We start from the raw sequence: 22,113 nt of genomic DNA on the forward strand, positions 1-22,113 counted from the left end.
AGAACATGCCTTGGTTGTGGAGCGAGGAGTGCGAGGAAGCGTTCGAGGGTCTTAAGGCTGCGGTTACTAAAGAGCCAGTCTTGATGCTGCCTGATTTCACCAAGACCTTCGAAATCCATACGGATGCTTCTGATTTTGCCATTGGGGGAGTCTTGATGCAGGAGAAGCACCCCATAGCATTCGAAAGCCGGAAGCTGAATGAAGCGGAACGACGGTACACTGTGCAGGAGAAGGAGATGACGGCCATTGTGCATTGTCTACGCACATGGAGGCATTATCTACTAGGCTCCAAATTTGTAGTAAAAACTGACAATGTTGCCACTAGCTATTTTCAGTCGCAGAAGAAGATCACACCAAAGCAGGCTCGTTGGCAGGATTTCTTAGCTGAATTTGACTACAACTTGGAGTACAAACCAGGAAGGGGCAATGTGGTAGCCGATGCATTGAGCAGAAAGACTAAGTTAGCGGCCATCTCCTCAGTCCGTAGTGAATTCCAAGGCGCAATCAAAGACGGTATGCAACGCGATCCGGAAGCCAAGAAGATTATAGAGCTGGCTGCTCAAGGCTAAACCAAACGGTTTTGGGTAGAAGACGGATTCTTGCTTACCACTGGGCGGAGGATTTATGTACCAAAGTTCGGGTTCATCAGGCGGCGTCTTATCAAGGAAAGCCACGACACTCCATGGGCTGGGCATCCGGGACAGAAGAGAGCGAGGGCGTTAGTGGAGGCCTTCTATTTCTGGCCACGTATACGGGAAGAGATTGAGCAGTACGTGCAGACTTGTCTAGTGTGCCAGCAAGACAAGGTAGAGCAAAGGCAACCAGGAGGGCTGTTGGATCCATTACCCATAGCTGATCGTCCATGGGAGAGCATATCTATGGATTTCATCACTTCTTTGCCGAAGTCAAATGGGTTTGGCACTATTATGGTCGTAGTGGATAGATTTTCCAAATATGCTACATTCATGCCTGCCACAGCCGGTTGTACTGCTAAGGAAGCTGCACAATTGTTCTTTAAAAATGTTGTGAAGTATTGGGGGCTGCCGAGGTTCATCATTAGTGATCGGGATCCTCGTTTCACGGGGAACTTTTGGAGTGAACTCTTTGAGATTCTTGGTTCAAAACTTCATTTCTCCACCAGTTTCCACCCCCAAACTGATGGCCAAACTGAACGCGTCAACGCCTTGTTGGAATGCTATCTTAGGCACTATGTTAGTGCACATTAGAAATATTGGGCTAAGCTCCTAGACATGGCGCAATTTTCTTATAATTTGCAGAGGAGTGAATCTACAGGGCGCACACCGTTCGAGTTAGCAACGGGCCAGCAACCCCAAACTCCGCACTCATTGCCAACATTCTTCGAAGGGAAGAGTTTGGGCGCTTACAACCTTGCCAAGGGTTGGGAGGAGCAACTCGACCTTGCCAAATCTTATTTGAGTAAGGCGGCAAGGAGGATGAAGAAGTTCGCCGACCGCAAGCGTCGTCCCACCAACTACAAAGAAGGTGATCTGGTTTTGGTAAAGTTTAATCCGAGGCAGTTTAAGGCACTTAGAGGAATGCATCATAACCTGGTGCGGAAATATGAGGGTCCGTTCAAAATTGTTGCCAAGGTGGGTAAGATTTCATACAGGTTGGAGTTACCTCCACACTTCAAGATCCACCCGGTCTTTCATGCCAGCGTCCTTAAGCCTTATCATGAGGATAAGGACGATCCCAGCCGGAACAAATCACAACGGGCCCCTATCACTGTTACTACCTCGCATGATCGTGAAATTGAAGCTATCATAGATTACCAAGCCAAGCGGAAACGAGGACAGCAGGCCAGCGCCATGTTTCTCGTATATTGGAAGGGACAAACTCCGGAGGAAGCCACATGGGAGAAGTACGAAGATTTGTGGCAGTTCAAAGACAAAATTCAGGAGTTCTTGCAGCAATGCGTCGCGGTCGTCGCATCATGGGGTGGGGGAGATTGTGACGTCCCGCCATCCATTCAGGCCGAACGCCACCCAACGAGGCAGCCAGCAGGCGCAGGGGAGCAGGCGGACCACGCAGGTCAGCAGCCAAGGGGGCCTGCAGCAGCTAAAGAGGCAGCAGTTACAGCCGTTACAGCTGTTACACTTGTTAGTGGGGCGGCTGTTACAGGAGTTACAAGTCTTTGAGAGGCTTGTGGAGATCATGGGGCAGACTAGGAGCATCTAGGAGTCCTTTTTGGAAGACTTAGAAGCTTGTCTTGTAGGCATAGTCTTAGGAACTTGTATAGTTTATTTACTAACTCTTAGGCAGCATTAGAGTAGTATAAATAGTAGATTATTTTACTTGTAAAGCATCCAATTATTTTCAAGTAATAGAAGTTCCTTCTTCCAAAGTTCTGTCTTACTTCTTATTTTCTTAGCGATTCGAGTTTTAGGCTTACTAGAGTTTGCAAGAACATGCAAGAGTCGTGAGTAAACCGTCTAGTGCCGCACGAAACATAGTCCGAATCAAAAAGTCCGTGACAATAAGGTGTGTAAATTGTGTTGTTAAATGAAGTGTAAGGTGGCTGATCTTAAGTGGAAAATTCTAAGCTAAAACAACAATGAATCTACATCTAAGAATGTGTTTAACGAATTGTGAAAGTACCTCAAAACGAATGTATGAATGTTGTTAAATAAAGGCTAGAAAATTTAATAAAATTTCCAGCACATGGTGATGAAATTTTCGGCCAGAATACTTGAGGTTCAGAGGTGTAAAAATATATTTAAAACATGTGTGGTTAGTGGGGATTGAACCCAAGACCTCACTACATGAAAGCTGAAAAGATAAATAAATGAGAGGTGTGAGATTCGAATCCACAACCTCTCGGCCAAACAAGAGAGAAGAAAAGAAATTTTTTAAAAAATAATACAAAATAATGAGAGGAGTGGGATTTGAACCCACCACCTCTTGGCAGAATGAGAAGGTAAGGAGAAAATGAAGATTAAACTAATGAGGTTGTGGGGATTCGAACCCACAACCTCTTGAATGGATGAGAGAGTTAGGAGAAAAATAAAGGAGAAAATAAATGTGGAGAGTGGGGATTAAACCCACAATCTCTTAGATAGGTGAGAAAGTAAAGAGATCAATTAAAAGGAAAATAATGAGCTTGTGGGGGATTGAACCCACAACCTCCTTGCCTTAAAACGAAAAGGGGATGAGAACAAGAAATAAATATTATTGGATTGATGGGAATCGAACTAGGGTCTCCCAAATCTGAAAAATGCAATTATCAAGTTTAAAATAAGATTAAGTATTGTTCAAGAGATTTGAAATCGGGTTCCCTTGCCAATTCCTTATTGACACATAAGTCATACGTAAACAAATTTTTAATGAATGCTCCTCTAAATATCAAAACCAATATCTTGGCATAAACACAACATACATAAGTCTTGTACTACATAATATAAAGAAGATATGAGTTACTAAATAAATTACGAATGAAGCCTCATGGATTGTATGTATAGACCCATAAGTCTAGCATACGATTAAAAATAAGTGAACCTAAGATGTATGTAATTAAATGATGAAACCCTAGAAGGGTTAAGTGCGAGTGTAAGATACACTAAATGGACAAGTGCATTGGCATATGACGAAATGAACAATAAAGTGATGGAACCCTAGAAGGGTTAAGTAAGAGTGGGAAACACACTAAATGGCCAAGTGCATTGACATATGATGAAATGAACATTCACATAAAAAGGAGTGAGTAATTATGAAGAGTAAATGTGCTAATGTTAATTAATGTGGTGACAACATGATATGAGGCTAATGTAAAATATGAGAGCAATTTCAAATGAGTGTAAGTAAATGTTACTAAAACGTAATCACCTATGAGAGTGTAAAGTTAATGAAGAGACGAGTTTCTATGAATACTCTAATGAAAGTATTGAGATTAACACACTTAATACTAATGATGAGATAAGAAATCATCTATTCAGATATGATGTCCTCATACTACAAGCCAGCTTCGATGATGTATGAGTTTGAATGTAGTAGAACTTTATACTGAGCACCGATAGGCTAGCTATAAATGGTGATGCCTTCTTTCGGGAAGGGCGGAGGTTCACGTAACTCTCATGCGATGACACTGTCTGGCTTGCTGGGTATGTGTCTCCATACATTTCCTAGTCTTTGAACCTATACTACTAATATAGGGATCTGGCGGTGTTAAATTCCCATATACGCTAGCATGTTATTGAGTCACTTTGGCCGATGATTTCACCTGTTTTCGATGTGGGGGAGACAATGGATTTCATGATGCTCACATGATCTATGTCGGTTAAAGTTAAAGTTCCGAATGAATGAATAAGGGAAACCTCAAATGAATCATATAAAGAGATGAATGATACGGAAGGTTCTAGTCTAGGATAATCAAGAGGAGAGCTAGATTCTGGTAATGACATTAGATTATTCCTAATCATTCAACAGCAAACCCAATGAAATTCTTAAACTACATCCTAGGTGTAGCTGGTGTTCACACTGGCCTATGAATGAACTGAAATGAAATACATATGAATGAATGAAACAGACTGTGTTTTGATACGCTCAAACTTACTTCTCAAATGAGAAGTAAAGCGGTCGTGTCAAGTAAATAACCCAACTAGTGAGGTTGGGATCGTTCCCACGAGGAAAATAGTCTAGACTTACCTCAACCTATTATTACTATCGTTTGGTCAATAACTTCCTTGGAAAGTAAAAATATAAAAAGGGGGGTTCTATCTCTAAATAAGTGATAATGAAAATCGAACTTGAAAGAGACACTTAACAACTTTTAATGTTGGGTTTTAATCAATTAATCAAAGTAACTAGGGTTTATGTGTTCCCCAGATGTTCATAAATTGATAACTCTAACTATAACAATTCTTTCCTAGTATCTTGCATGCAAAGTGATAAGTTAGGTATTTCTAAATTCTTGGTCCGGAATCTAGAAAATCTCACTCCGCACCTTGGTTCGGCTACATGTGTTGCTATCGTAACCCTTATCCTTACCTCATATTAAGCATCATATTCGATTTTTGACTAAGTTATTACCTCGTACCAATCAATACTAGCCTATTAGATAGTATACACTAAATCTATGTTAATAATTCTTTTCCTATTATCTACCTCCTTGGTCCGGCAAGTAGCATTAAGGCGAGTTCTAACATTGGCCATCCATTAAAAAGACTTCTAAACGAAAGAATTATTAATGCATGCAAGACACTATTCTAGAATTGTTCTTTTAATTAGGGTTTATCTCATTATTTGCCTATGGTTCCCACAACCCTAATTATGGAGTTTAGTTACTCATAGCCATAAACATAATATTCAAATATATTAAATAAGAATTCATGTACTTACTTCAATGAGAAAGAATAAAGTCCAAAAGTTTGCTTGATTAATCACCAAAAATCACTTGTAAGAATCTCCAAATCAAACACTAATACACTGAGTCTAATAATATGATGTCTAATCTAGCAGAGTCTAACCTCAAAAACGAGGTTTTTCGAGATATTTATAAAAAAAAAACCTAATTAAACAAGGATTCTATTTGCTGGAAATCTGTCAAAACGCGACTGGGTCGACGGACCTCGCGATGGACTGTCGTGGTCACGACGGACCGTCATGGACTCCGTCGTCCCTTACTTGGCAATTTCTTCTGCTGCTCTCTTCATTCCCCTCAACGGCAAGTATGACGGACCGTCATAGGCACAACGGTCCATCGAGGGTCTCGTTTCAAAACACTTCAACTCTTGGAATCTGGGTACTGGGATCACTTCTCTGAACTTTATGACAAACCTGCAGGACGGACCGTCGTATCCACGACGGATCGTCACAAGCTACGTAACCCCACACTTGGTCAGACTTCCCCATCTTCCTTCAGCAGCTTCTCTACGCTGCCACCTACGGACCGTCATCAGCTCCGTAGGTGGTCTCTTCTGCATTTCTTCACTCAAAATCTCCGCATTCAACTTTGTTCAGATTTCCTGCAAAACAAAGAGAAACTCATATAAAAACTAGCACAAAAAGACTTTCGGACACACTAAACTTAAGGAAAAAGTATTAATTATATCGTGAAACCACGGTATATCAACAACCTCAACTTAAATTCGTTGTTTGTCCTCAAGCGACGCACTATAACTCACTACACAATCTTTGTACAATAGTATTCATGTTTTATCCTTTGCAATCATTTGGCTATTAATCCCGATTAATCTCATCAAATCTATGCATGCTATCACTATTAGGCTTGAATTTTGTGGGATTCAAACATGACATAGACTTACCATGCATTAACACCTATCATCTTCAATTTCTCACCGAGGTGCTAATAATTCCAGTATTCCAACTACTGTCCTCACTTTAAAACAAAATCCTCATTTTTCACACAATGATTTCAGTTTGAGTATAAGGATTACATTTCAACACTCGCTCCCAGAACGAAGTCACACTCATTCATACCTATTGCCATAAGTTTTCCCTTATTTTCACTGCCTTAAGTTTGCTATACAACCCTTAGGATCACGATAGGGCTTTCTTAGCTTGTAACATAGGATCAGAGTCAAGTAGGGTATATTTAGGTATACTTTAGTGCTTTTTTGACCTCCTTGACATATCGGCTAAACCTTCCACTTTCTATCACTTTATCTCGCCCAGTTTCTCCCATTCTTTCACCTTGCTATTTTCCCTTCTTTCTTCATTCGTGTAAGTGACTCTTTTCTTTTTTTATCTTTTTTTTCTTTATTATTTTTTTTTTCAATGAGTTCTTGAGTCACTTTACTTTTGTTCTTTCTCTCTCTCTTTGTTCTTTCAACCCCACTTTCCAGAGCATTCCTCAAAATAGCCACCCTCAACTCATGGCTTTGCCATAAGTCAAGGTACACAATACCCAAAGTTGGGTCAGGGCCATAACGAAGGTTGTTTATGCATTAGCCACCCTCAACTTATGCTTTTGGCATAAGCTGCGGTGCACATGTCCAAGGAGGGACCAGTGCCAACATATTGTTCCCAGAAAAGATCAGTTGAGGTGAAAAAGAAAAGGTCTAATTTTAAGCTCAGATTATTTGGATCAAAGAAGGATAACTTTCATTTTGTTTCTTTTATTTAGGCTAGAAATGGTCTATCTTGAATAAGGGCCTATGATCCTTTCCTAATTGTCTGTTACAGCTTACTTTTGGCAAGACTAACCAGGAAAGTTCTAGCTCAATACCAATAGTGGACTATTCAAATTTCCTCACACTCACTTGAAATCTCATCACTATACGAGATACACCTAGTTCGAATTGAAGACTTAGGGTAATGCAATGGTGTAATTCTATTTCATGCTTAGAGCCACACAATTATCAGTTACTATGCCTAGTCATGCAACATTTTCCAGTTTTCTCTGGATATCATTTTAGCCATCCTGCTTCAGAGTTAAACTATGTACAAAAGATATAAATATGCCGGTTCAACAGAAAAAGTAATCAGTCTTTTGGGGAAAAAGAACACAGGCAAGAAAACCCCAAAAGAGGATAGTAAGTTGGGCTACTCAGACTTCACCCTAACACTCACTTTCCATTTACCCCACCCCCAACAAAAAAGCATGCAATTTTCCCCAATGCATAAAAAAATCTAAATATTACAGAAGGGGCCTCAGACTCCGGCACCCTTGCCTCTAGGATCGTTTCGATGTCTGCACGAAGACTGTCGACTGCAGCCCGGAGAGTCGACACATCCACTGGAGGGGCTGGTCGGGCTAACACTCTCAACTCAAAGGCGTCCAAGCGCTGGTTGACCTCAGCAATCTTCCGCTCTGTAAACTGTTGCATCTTCCTCTCTAGACGTGCTTTAGACTCAGTAATCGACTTCTGCATCCACGGCTGGATATAATGCAGAAGAGTGGCCATTTGTACCTCTAGTTTTTGGACCCTAGCAAGCGGGACCAGTACCGGTAGAGGGGCTGTGCGAGAGGAGCTCGGGGCCGTGCTACTAACCAATATAGACTCGACCGGGGTAGTGTCAGTGGACACCTGTGTAGCTGTGCGGGCCTGGGCTACTGTATCCGCAAGATCATCAGCAAGTGGGGGCAGCTCTGGACGAGGCCCTCTGCGTGGAGCCAACTCATTGGCCTCGTCTCTGATGAGGCCGACGTCAACAGTGCCCTGCGGGGTCTTCAGCTGATCTACGTTCCAAATGGGCACACCTGCGGACCTGCAAACGGCAAAGATCATACACGGGAAGGGGTAGGTAGTAGTGACCTTAAATGCTCTCTCGTGTATGACTGCCTGGAGAAGCCATGCGAAGTCCACCTCGAATCTGGCTATCATCGCCGCCATCAACACTGCTCGATCCTAGGTAACGATGTTATCAGCAGCTGTGGGGGAAAGGCAGTGACGGACGAGTAGCCACAAGAACTTTGCTATGAACGTGAGGTTGGCCTTCCCCTTCGGCTCAGTGACCCAATCGGCATCCTCTCCATCTATTGACAGTTACAGGGCCATCCACCTCTTGGTGGTCTCTCTTAGTGCTGGCTCGCGCAAGAACTGTCCATTCTTTACTATCTGCCAGGGATAGTCAAACTCGGCAATGATGGGGGTCTGAGTAGCATCTGCATTCTCACCGTATAGAAACCGGCGGATGGCTGGCACGGAAATGTCAACCTGCACGCCCCAGACTCGAACCTGCTCTAGTGGGGCCTTTTTAGCGGGAGCATCCCGCCTATCGATCTGTGATCGGAGAGTCGCTACGTAGGATGCATAGAACTCTCGGACCATTTCCTCGCTGTATCGTTCCAACGGACGTGCTGTCCACTCTAAGCGATGCCTAGTAAAGAGGTTGTGGATCTCCGGCATCGTTGGGAGAGTCCCTATAAGTACCCGCCGCTCCAAGGTGAGTGTCTGAGTCATTACTCCTTTATCAGTCAGGAACTTGGCGTCGGAGTAAACTTGAAATTGGCCGTCCACAGACCACCGGTTTGGCTGGTCAGAGGCTGGGGTAGGGACCTGAGCTTGTGCGCCGGATGTAGAGTCTGAACTGTCAGCCTCATCAGACGAGGCCGACGCTGCAGCAGTGGCGGGTGCGGGAACCTCAGCAGAGCCTGAAGCTTCCTCGGACCATGATACTCCTAAGGAGCCAGACGCTCCTTCCTCATTTGTGGCTGACCCAGAGGGTGTGCCGGTCAGTTTGCGCTCCTCATCAGAGTGGGAGGCAGTGACTATGCCGGACGCCACCGTCTTGGGTGTGGCTCTGGGAGCACTTGCAGCACGGGAAGGTGAGGAAGTGCCTGGGGGCACATACTTAGGGTCCCGCTCATCATCAGAGCCAATGATCAAGCGTGCAGACGGGGCAATAGACTTTGATCACCCGCGTGCGTAGGTTCGGTCTTGCTTGGGTGCCATAGTAGATAGTACATGCAAAGGTTCCTATTAGTACGAATAGTGGCAAACAAGACAAGCGAAATCATATGAAATAAAACAGTGAAAATAATATGTAATTGCTGTAGAAACAGGAACATACGACGGGCCTGGTGACGGCTGGTCGTGACTATGACGGACTGTCGTGAGGCCCGTCGTGTTGTACTTGGACTCTATATAAATAGAGAACCCTGAAGGAGAGTCTCTAACTAGCATGATGGTGTGTGCAGGACGGACCGTCACAGTTACGACGGTTCATTGTAGATGTCCGTCATAGGACACTTGGAAAAAATATGGAGACCCTTAGGAGAGGTGTCTCTGACTGTTATGACGATCATGCAGGACGGACCGTCGTGGGTACAACGGTCCGTCACATGTGTCCGTTGAAGGAAACTTGGAAAAAAATGGAGAACCTTAGGGGAGGGGTCTCTGACCGTTATGACGGTCATGCAGGATGGACCGTTGTGGGTAAGACGGTCCGTCACATGTGTCCGTTGAGGGAAACTTGGAAAAAAAATGAGAAACCCCTGGAAACAGGGTCTCTGTCTAGCATGACGATTATGCATGATGGACCATCGCGAGGACGACAATCCGTCACATGTGTCCAGTAGGACAGGGGGGCTAGGGTTTGTTCAACGGACCCTACGACGGTCCGTCATCGGGGTCTCGTTATGAATGACAGAGACAGAACTAAAGGTACCCTAAGCAACCACGATGAACCCACATCAACCTTTCAGTGTTTTGGACCTACATGTGTCTACCCCAACTACTTGGGAAACTAGCAATGCAAAAGCACCTATGTCAAGGGTGGTAAACATGGTAATTTCGAGCATTTGTAACCTAGGTCAGGCAGAATCGTATAAAGTAAACAAAATACTATGAGAAACTAAGCTTAATGCTAACTAGTAACAAAAATTCAAGATAAATGAGTATAAATTAGAGACACATACCTTAGAAATGGAGAAAAACAGATGCAAAAGTACTCGGTGGCAAGGTAGACACTCACAGTAGTAGTTTCCACTAGTAGATAACACTTTAGGGCTTTGGAGAACTGTGAGAGGGCAATGATGGTGGGAGGGAATAGGGAAGTTGAAAAGAGAGAGTAATGGGAGAAATAAGAGAGTAATGGGGTGAAATATGGAGGTGTGGGGAGTTTGAACGGTCTGATTTTTGAAAAAGGGTCCAGCCGGGTCGGGTCGGATATACCTCATTAATCACGCGACGAATCCCCGACGACGGTCCGTCGCTGTTGTGATGACCCGTCGTTGGTTCCGTCGTGCGTGCCCTAGTTTCAAAACAACAGAAAAACGTACCTGGTACGACAGATGAATATGATGGTCCGTCACCGGCACAACGGTCCGTCGATGTGTCCGTCAGTGATTGCTGCAGAGTATATTTCTGCAAAATTTCCTGGTGATGTGCCTGCAAATTTAAAACCCATTAATAGAAAAATTCTACCATTACTAAAAATACGATAAGTATTGGGTTGCCTCCCAACAAGCGCCTGATTTAATGTCGGGGCACGACTGGGGACACTCGAGTACTCAGACTTCATCAAGGTGGTATGCCTCTATCACTTGAGTTGTCGATTCAGCATGCCCGAAATAGATTTTTATGCGCTGTCCATTCACCTTGAACCGCACACCCTCCTTAGTTTCCAACTCAACTGCTCCATGAGGGAATAGTTGGGTAACCAAGTAAGGACAAGTCCATTTGGACTTGAGCTTGCCCGGAAACAAGCGCAACCTGGAATTGAATAAAAGCACCAAAGCCCCGACCATAAATTCTCGCTTTTCAATTTTATTGTCATGGTACTTCTTCATCTTTTCTTTTTATAGTGTTGAGCTCTCATAGGCTTTTAGGCGAAATTAATCGAGTTCATTCAACCCATTTAACCGTTGCTCTGCAGCTTCGCTCCAATCCATTTTTAACTTCTTCATAGCCCACATGGCTTTATGCTCTAACTCAACCGAAAGATGACAAGCTTTCACATATATAAGTTGGTATGGAGACATACCTATGGGAGTCTTATATGCTGTCCGGTAGGCCCAAAGAGCACATCAAGCCTCCTTGACTAATCCGTTCTACTAGCATTCACTATTTTTGACAATATCTGTTTTATTTCCCGATTTGACACTTCAACTTGCCCGCTAGTTTGAGGGTGATAAGGAGTGGCCACATTATGGAGAACCCCGTATTTCTCCAATAACCCCTTGAACAATCTGTTGCAGAAGTGGGAGCCCCCATCACTAATAATGGCCCTTGGGGTGCCAAAACGAGAGAATATATTCTTTTTCAAGAATACAGTGACACTCTTCCCTTCATTGTTTGCGAGGGCTATGGCTTCAACCCATTTAGATACATAATCGACTGCTACTAGAATGTACTTCATTCCATGAGAACTCACGAAAGGGCCCATAAAGTCAATACCCCACACATCAAATAACTCAATCACAAGAATGGGGTTTAGAGGGAGCTCTTGCTTTCTTGAAATACCACCATCTCGTTGACATTTGTCACATGCTTTATCAAACCCATGAGCATCTTGATGAAGAGTTGGTCAATAGTAACCACATTGTAATATCTTGTGAGCGGTTTGGATACCACTGTGATGTACGCCAACAGGTGAAGAATGGCATGCCTCCAACACACTCAACATTTCACATTCTGGCACATAACGCCGAATAAGCCCGTCGACACAACTCCTATAAAAGTATGGTTCATCCCAAAAGAACTTCTTCACATCGTACATGAACTTTTTCCTTTGATGAAAGGACAAGTCTGATGGAACAATATCACTAGCCAGATAGTTCACAAAATCTGCGAACCATGGAATCAAGTCTTGTGAAGCAGCCAATACATGTTCATCAGGGAAAGTATCATCAATGTCAGTCTTATCCCATAAATCTCTCATAGCTTCATCCTCTAGACGAGACAAGTGATCAACAACTTGATTTTCAGTTCCTTTTCTATCCAGCACTTCAAAGTCAAATTCTTGCAGCAGTAATACCCAACGAATCAGCCTAGGTTTCGCATCCTTCTTCGCCATCAAATATCTCAATGCTTAATGGTCAGTATGCACTATAACTCTAGTACCTAGCAAATAGGAGCGAAATTTCTCAAAAGTAAAGACTACTGCAAGGAGTTCTTGTTCAGTCACTGTGTAGTTCTTCTGAGCTTCATTTAGGGCTTTACTAGCATAGTAAATTGGGTGAAGGATTTTGTTTCTTCTCTGTCCCAATACTACACCAAGAGCCACATCACTAGCATCACACATTACCTCAAATGGGCTGTTCCAATCTGGAGAAATAATGATAGGCGCAGACACTAACTTTTCTTATAGCTCACCAAATGCTTTAAGACAGGATTCATCAAAACAAAATTTACATTCTTTCCCCAACAATTTGCACAATGGGTGTGCAATCTTTGAAAAGTTTTTGATGAATCTCTGGTAAGAACCTGCATGCCCAAGAAAGCTTCTCACACCTTTCACAGAGATAGGAAGGGGGAAGTCTCTCTATTACCTCAACTTTAGCTCGATCAACCTCTATGCCCTTTTTTGAAATGCGATGACCCAACACAATACCCTCTTTCACCATGAAATGACACTTTTCCCAGTTTAGTACCAAATTGCAGTCTTCACATCTCTTAAGAACCTCAGATAAATTGGTCAAACACCGCTCGAATGAATCACCAACCACAGAAAAATCATCCATAAAAACTTCTATAGTATCCTCCACCATGTCAGAAAATATTGACATCATACATCTCTGAAAGGTTGCGGGTGCATTGCACAACCCAAACGACATTCTTCTGAACGAAAAGGTCCCATATGGACAAGTGAAAGTGGTTTTCTCTTGATCTTTTGGTGCAATAAAAATCTGATTATACCCCGAATACCCATCAAGAAAATAATACCACCCTTTTCCGGCAAGTCTATCCAACATCTGATCCATGAAGGGCATAGGAAAATGGTCTTTTTTAGTCCATGACTTCATTTTATGGTAATCCATACACACCCTCCATCTAGTAACCGGTCTCATTGGAACAAGTTCATTCTTTTCATTGGGGACCACAGTCATTCCCCCTTTCTTAGGTACACACTGAACCGGGCATACCCAACTACTATCGGCGATTGGATAGATTACTCCGGCATCCAACCACTTGATGATTTCCTTCTTCACAACCTCTTGCATAGGAGGATTCAAGCGTCTCTGGTGCTCAATACTCGGCTTATGATCAGGCATGAGTTGGATTTTATGAGAGCAAATACCAAGAGGGATCCCAATAATGTCCGCAATGGTCCACCCAATAGCTCTTTTGAACCTTTTTAGTACCTTCACCAAACTCTGAACCTATTGTTCATCCAGGTCTGATGCAATGATTACCGGCAAAGTGTCACCATTTCCTAAGAATTCATACCTAAGATGAGGTGGAAGAGCTTTTAATTCAACTTTTGGAGCCTCCTCTATCGATGGTTTCGCGGGTGGGGACTCGCGATTTTTCATATCAAGCTCAAATTTCTTCGGTTTTGAACCGAACATCACCTCGGTCAAGAGCCGCGACTAATGACTCGTATTCTTCAATGCAATCGCTATCAAAGTTCATTATCACTGCCGCTAATGCTTCGACACCTAGACATTCTTCTATTTGTGTCTTAGATGTCTCACCCATGTTGTAGGATATAGCAGATACCGATTGGAGCTCCCAACTCTGCCTCATGGACCTACAAATATTAAAGGTCACTTCCTCATTGTTCAACCAAAATTTCATCTGCCCCTTTTCCATGTCTACTAAGGCTCTTCCCGTAGCTAGGAATGGCCTCCCAAGGATAATAGGCACTTCAAAATCAACCTCACAATCAAGAATAACAAAATCAACCATAAAGATGAATGACTCCACTTTTACTAGAACATCATGAAGTATCCTTATGGGCCATTTTACTATTCGATCAGCCATCAGTAGCCGCATCGCAGTGGGCTTTGGGTCACCCAAACCCAACTTCTTATAAATCGAGAAGGGCATGAGATTTATGCTTGCCCCCAGATCACATAATGCTTTCGCAAAATGTAATAGCCCGATTGTACAAGGAACAGTGATTGCACCCAAATCTTCTTTCTTTTGGACCATAGATCTTGTAGCAATAGCACTACAATGCTGCATTCTATCATCATCCTCAAAAGTAACCAATCTTTTCTTTGTGACCAGATCTTTCATAAACTTGGCGTAACCAGGCATTTGTTCTAAAGCTTCTACCAAAGGGACATTGATAGAAAGTTGCTTCAACATTGTTATAAAACGCCTATATTTGCCATCCTCGGTCTTTTTCACTAATTTTTAAGGAAATGGGGGTGGTAGCCTAGGCATAGGAGTTACCTTTTTAGGCACTTCAATATATTTTGCAATGTTATCCTCTAAATCAACATCAACATTTACCAATTTATCAGTATCTTTTGTCACCCTATTCTCATTAGATGGCATAGGTGGGTCAATGGTTTGCTTGCCACCGCAAGTAGTAATTGCCATACAATGTCCATCATTTTTCAGATTTTGGACAGTGTTGCTAGGAAGAGTGCCCGATATTGCATGTGTATCAACTTTTTGCCCAATACCCGCTAAATCATTCCTCAAATCTTTATTGTGCTCATCACTAGCATCTAACCTCTTCATCATTTTATGCAACATATCCTCAACTCGCGACATACTACCTCCACCATTCCTAGGAGTAACTTCACGATTTTGAGGAGGAACATAGGGTCCATTTCTGTCGTTTCTATTTCCATAGTTACCCCTGTTGAAGTTGTTGTCACGATTGTAGTTTCCATCTCGGACATAATGACCCTTACGATTGTAGTTACCATAGTTCCGACCTTGGTTCCCTTGACCTTGGCGCCAATTCTCCTGATTAGAGCCTTTGGCACTTGGTCGAAAACCCCCCATCTGTTCATTTACTGTATAGGAATCCTCCTCATAATAAAACTCATCATCTGGGGGTGGTGGTTTAGCCAAGTAGTTGACTGCATTAATCTTTTCTGCACCCCCAGTGACATGTTTTAGTACCAACCCAAGCTCAGTTCTCATCTGAGCCATTTCTTCACAAATATCATCTGTGGCTGGGTTGTGATACTACGAAGGTGTTTCTCCCTGTATCGGACTTCCTAGTACTCCAAGCTTTGTTGTTTCGGGAGATTTTCTCTAATTTCTCAGCAATCTCAGCATAAGAGAGTTCTCCATAAGATCCACCTGCTATAATGTCCAACACCGTTTTATTGTTATCATCCTATCCCCGATAGAAGTATTCCTTCAGTGACTCATCATCTATACGGTGATTTGGAACACTTCTCAAGAATGAGGTGAATCTATCCCAAGAACTACTAACTGACTCTCCTGGTAGTGCCACAAAGTTGTTCACCCTGTCTTTGTGGTTTAATTTCTTGGAGATCGGATATTAGCGTGCTAAGAAGACATCCCGTAGTTGGTTCCAAGTGAAGATGGAGTTGTATGGGAGCTCAATGAACCACATAGCAGCCTCTCCCGTCAGTGAGAGAGGAAACACTCTGAGACCTATTACATCTAGATCCAAATCAGGCCTCCCCACACAACTTTTACACTCTGCCCTTACCTTAGCTATATTGGCATATGGATCCTCAGAAGGTATCCCTGAAAACAAACCTCTGGTAGTGAGCATTTGCATCAGGCTACTAGTTACCACAAAAGTGTGGCCTGTGGGTAGAGGGGGCAAGAAAAGTGGCCCATCCGAGTCTGCTATATTATCATACCCTCTGTAGTATGCTTGGGGCAGTGAAACGGGATTTAGTCCCCTCTGTTGATGTTCACCCGGAGCGTCGGGTATCATCTGACCATGAACATCCACTGGATCTGGGATGTTCTGGTTTGGATCCTCATCATTTATTCCCAAGTTTTGATTCATATTGCGCAGTGTACGCTCTAGCTCGTGATCATAGGGAAACAAGAGTTCTCTTCCTCTCCGTGTATTTGGCATACAAGGAGGATAGTTCTGAAAGGAAATCAAAAACAATAAAACAAAGTAAAATTAAGAGAATATCAACTAAACTATAGTAATAAGTTCAAGTTAATCTAAAAGCTAAAATCCCCAGCAGCGGTGCCAAAATTTGATATGCTCAAACTTACTTCTCAAATGAGAAGTAAAGCGGTCGTGTCAAGTAAATAACCCAACTAGTGAGGTTGGGATCGTTCCCACGAGGAAAATATTCTAGGCTTAACCTCAACCTATTATTACTATCGTTTGGTCAATAACTTCCTTGGAAAGTAAAAGTATAAAAAGGGGGTTTCTATCTCTAAATAAGTGATAGTGAACAACGAACTTGAAAGAGACACTTAACAGCTTTTAATGTTGGGTTTTAATCAATTAATCAAAGTAACTTGGGTTTATGTGTTCCCCACAGGTTCATAAATTGATAACTCTAACTATAACAATTCTTTCCTAGTATCTTGCATGCAAAGTGATAAGTTATGTATTTCTAAATCCTTGGTCCGGCATCTAGAAAATCTCACTTCGCACCTTGGTCCGGCTACGTGTGTTGCTATCCTAACCCTTATCCTTACCTCATATTAAGCATCATATTCGATATTTGACTAAGTTATTACCTCGTACCAATCAATACTAGCCTATTAGATAGTATACACTAAATCTATGTTAATAATTCTTTTCCTATTACCTACCTCCTTGGTCTGGCAAGTAGCATTAAGGCGAGTTCTAACGTTGGCCATCCGTTAAAAAGACATCTAAATGAAAGAATTATTAATGCATGCAAGACATTATTCTAGAATTGTTCTTTTAATTACGGTTTATCTCATTATTTTCCTATGGTTCCCGCAACCCTAGTTATGGAGTTTAGTTACTCATAGCCATAAACACATTATTCAAATATATTAAATAAGAATTCATGTACTTACTTCAATGAGAAAGAATAAAGTCTGAAAGTTTGCTTGATTAATCAACAAAAATCACTTGTAAGAATCTCCAAATCAAACACTAATACAGTGAGTCTAAATAATATGATGTCTAATCTAGTAGAGTCTAACCTCAAAAACGAGGTTTTTCGAGCTATTTATAAAAAAAAATAAAAACCTAATTAAACAAGGATTCTAATTGCTGGAAATCTGTCAAAACGCGGCTCGATCGACGGATCTCGTGACGAACCGTCGTGGTCACGACGAACCGTCATGGACTCTGTCGTCCCTTACTTGGCAATTTCTTCTGCTTCTCTCTTCATTCCCCTCAACGGCAAGTATGACGGACCGTCATAGGCACAACGGTCCGTCGAGGGTCTCGTTTCAAAACACTTCAACTCTTGGAATCTGGATACTAGGATCACTTCTCTAAACTTCATGACGAACCTGCAGGACGGACCGTTGTATCCCCGACAGACCGTCACAAGCTACGTAACCCCACACTTGGTCTGACTTCCCCAAGCACGACGGACCGTCATCAGCTCCGTAGGTGGTCTCTTCTGCATTTCTTCACTCAAAATTTCCGCATTCAACTTTGGACAGATTTCATGCAAAACAAAGAGAAACTCATATAAAAACTAGCACGAAAAGACTTTCGGACACACTAAACTTAAGGAAAAAGTATTAATTATACCGTTAAACCACGGTATATCATGTTTGCTAAAGAAGGCTCCCTAGTTGAGATCCCATATGTTGACCCCTCATTTTGGAAAGTCTTAATGTCAAGTCCATGATAACAAGGTCTCATGGAATATGAATGAATAATATGACAGAAGTTATGTGTTATATGTTATATACCATGGTATGTGCTATATGAAGATGTTATGTGTTGTATGCAACACGATAATTATAATGACTCATGTTATTCTCATGACATAACTTTCCCAATTTCAATTTGACAAGTCTACCGACTTGACTTCCAAAAATCATGTTGTTAGGAAAGAGCTATTCTTTCTCATGCATGTCCTTGGTGTATGCTTGCATATACCCATACTTAGTACAAGTGTGTACTGATTCCATACAAACATCTACTTCTAGTTACATGCACAGGTGGGCGGTAGAGCTATAGGTTCGTTGTTGCAGCTATCCGAACTTCAGCATTCATCCGGAGTTTGGTAGGTCCTCATGCTTTTGAGGATGCTACTATTTTACATTCTAGCTTAGTTTTAGAGTTGAGCTATTGTAGAATGTTCCACTAGCGTTTCTTTCTTGTTTTGGTTCAGACTTTGTATTGGTGTTATTTTGGACGTTATACAATTAATACTTAATGAATTATTTCTTTCAGTTTCTTATCATTTAAATGTTAGATGATTGATTATGAACTATTATGAAAAAATGTTAAGAATGTTTAGCAAGTATGTCTAAAGAAAACAAAAGTTTCAAATTTTCCGCTAAAATTAACCTATGTAAAGTAAGAATGACGTAAGTAGGCTTGTCTGCGACCTCTGAGAGGTCAACGATGCCGGTTTCGTCTGGGGTCTAGATTCCAATCGTGACAAAAATGGTATCAGAGCCGTAGGTTAAATTACGAGAATAATGAGTTCACATTAACCACATTGAGTAGTTTTTAAGTCATGGTAGTGAAATGCACCACTATCCTGGATTAGGGACTGCATGATGCGTAGAAAAAATTTCCCTTCTTCTGATCTTATCGTGCTTTTCCGAATGTTTGAGTTTGTGGTGTTATGAACGTGTCTAACATCAATCCTTGTTATTACTAGAGAATGAACACTTGGAGAACTAAGGGCAGGGATGAACAGGAGAAGTCCGCTGATGTGGTCATAGGTATGCTGCAAGTATTCTCAACTTTTATATATGCTTTACTTGATCCAGGATTTACTCTTTCCTTTGTGACTCCTCTGCTTGCCCTTACTTTTGAAATACTACCTGAAATTCTGCATGATCCTATAGTGGTTAGTACGCCTTTAGGAGAAAATGTAAGAACTGATAGGGTATACAAGGATTGCGCAATAGTTGTATGTGGTAAGACTATGTGTGCAAACTTGATTGAGTTACCCATGCATGATTTTGATATTATTCTTGGCACGGACTGGCTTCACAGTTGTTATGCTTGCTTCGACTGTCGTAGTAGAGTGGTGAAATTTCACTTCCCTGATGAAAAAGAGTTAGTTTGGGAGGGGTACAATTCGAGTCGTCCTAATACCTTGATTTCAAATCTTAAGGCCAATAAAATTATGTCCAAGAGGTTACTATGTCATCTTGTGAGTTTTAATGATTTAAATCATGACATTCCTTCCATAGACTCAGTGCCCATGGTGAATGAGTTCCTAGATGTGTTTCCTGAAGATTTGCCAGAATTCCCTCCCCTTTGAGAGATTGACTTTGGTATCGACTTAGAACCCGATACTAAACAATATCAATCCTCCTTATAGAATGTCTCCAAAAGAACTAAAAGAGTTGAAGCTGCAGTTAAAATATCTCACTGATAAGGGTTTCATTCAGCCGAACATTTTCCCGTGGGGCGCTCCAGTGTTGTTTGTAAAGAAGAAAGATGGGACCCTTAGAATGTGTATCGATTATCGACAGCTAAACAAAGTCACTATAAAGAATAAGTATCCACTTTCAAGAATAGATGATTTGTTCGATCAACTCCAGGGTCTAGTTTCTTCTCTAAGATTGATCTTCGTTCATGGGTATCATCATCTTTGAGTTAGAGATGGAGATGTCCCAAAGACAGCCTTTCGTACCCGTTATGGTCATTATGAGTTCTTGGTTATGTCATTTGGTCTCACGAATGTACCTGCTGCATATATGGATCTCATGAACAGAGTTTTCCTTGAATACCTTAACTCCTTCGTCATAGTATTAATTGATGACATTCTCATCTACTCTAACACCAAGGAATAGCATGAATAACATTTGAGACTTACCTTGCAGATACTTAGACAACATCAGTTGTATGCCAAATTCAGCAAGTGTGAATTATGGCTGAGATCAGTGACCTTCCTGGTTCATGTTGTGTCCGATCAAGGTGTAGAGGTGGACCCCAAGAAGACTGAAGCGTTTAAGAACTGGACAAAGCCTCTTACTCCCACTGACATTCGTAGCTTTTGGGGCTGGCTGGTTACTATCACAGGTTTGTGGTGGGCTTTTCTTGGATTGTTGCCCTATGACAGCTCTGACTACAAGAAAGCGATGTTTGAATGGACGGAGACTTGTGAGAAGAGTTTCCAGGAGCTCAAGGACAGGCTCACTTCAGCCTCGGTGCTTACTTTACCTAAGTGTGGTGAGAATTACACGGTTTATTGTGATGCATCTAGGGTTTGTTTGGGTTGTGTTCTCATGCAGACTGGTAATGTGATAGCCTATGCTTCCAGAAAGCTCAAGGTTCATGAGAAGAATTATCCCACCCATGACCTGGAGTTGGCAGTTGTGGTGTTTGCATTGAAGTTGTGGAGGCATTATCTGTATGGATTGCACATGGATGTGTTCACATACCATAAGAGTGTCCAGTACGTGTTCACATAGAGGGAGTTGAATCCACGTCAGTGTAAATGGTTGGAGCTATTGAAGGATTATGACATGGATTTGCACTACCATCCAGGTAAGGCTAATGTTGTGGCTGATGCTTTGAGCCGGATGAGAATGAGGAGTACAACCCACATTGAGGATGAGAAAAAGGAGTTGGCAAAAAAGGTACATAGACTGTCCAGATTGGGTGTGCGGTTGGTTGAATCTACTAGTGAGGGTGTTACAATTCATCCTAGTTCTGAATCATACTTGATAATTGAAGTCAAGAAGGGTCAATATCTTGATCTTGTGTTAATGGAGCTGAAGGACTCAGTATTGTTAAAAATGAATGAGTCTTTCGCTTTGGGAGATGATGGCATACTTAGATACCAGGACGGGTTGTGTATACCAGATGTGGATGATTTACGGACCAGGATTGTGGCAGAGGCCCATGGTTCCAGATGTTCCATATATCCAAGTTCCACAAAAATGCATCATGATCTTAAGCAGATTTATTGGTAGGATGGCATGAAGAAGGACGTTGCAGAATATGTGGCTAAGTATCCTAATTGTAATCAGGTTAAGGCAGAGCATCTTAAGCCTGGTGGTCTGACTCAGATTATTGAGGTTCCGACTTGGACGTAGGAGGACATTAATATGGACTTCGTGGTTGGTCTTCCAAGGACTAGAATGCAGCATGACTTCATATAGGTTATTGTGGAAAGATTGACTAAGTCTGCCCACTTTATCCATGTGAAGTCCACTTACAGGGCCGAGGATTATGCGAGACTATACATTGATGAGATTGTGAGATGGCATGGGATTCCTTTGTCTATCATTTCAGATAGAGGAGCTCAGTTTATTTCACATTTATGGAGATCTTTCCAGAAAAGTTTGGGCACGCAGGTAAAACTTAGCACTGTCTTTCAACCTCAGACAGATGGCCAGGAAGGGCGCACCATTCAGATATTTAAGGACATGTAAAGAGCGTGTGTGATTGAATTTAGAGGTAACTAGGACGACCATCTGCCTTCGATAAAGTCTCGTATAATAATAGTTATCACTCCAGCATTGGGATGGCATCATTTGAGGCAATTGTATGGTAGGAGGTGTAGATCTCAAGTTAGGTGGTTTCAAGTTGGAGAGTCATCCATTTTGTGTCCAAAGATCATTCATAAGACCTTGGAGAAAGTTAGTGTGATTAGGGACAGGTTGACTACTGCTACAGTCGACAAAAATCATATGCAGACAACAGAAA

At 42.0% G+C, this 22,113-nt stretch overlaps 1 protein-coding gene across 1 annotated transcript; it reads left to right on the forward strand.

Moving 5' to 3' along the window:
* The first annotated feature begins 20,927 nt into the window (after nucleotides 1-20,927).
* LOC138337951 (uncharacterized) lies at nucleotides 20,928-21,377 on the forward strand. Its single transcript, XM_069288396.1, has one exon. The coding sequence runs from the start codon at nucleotides 20,928-20,930 to the stop codon at nucleotides 21,375-21,377; it is 450 nt and encodes a 149-aa protein (XP_069144497.1).
* Nucleotides 21,378-22,113: the final 736 nt, after the last annotated feature.

The sequence above is a fragment of the Solanum lycopersicum genome, chromosome 8, assembly GCF_036512215.1.
Source record: "Solanum lycopersicum chromosome 8, SLM_r2.1".
NCBI lineage: Eukaryota > Viridiplantae > Streptophyta > Magnoliopsida > Solanales > Solanaceae > Solanum > Solanum lycopersicum.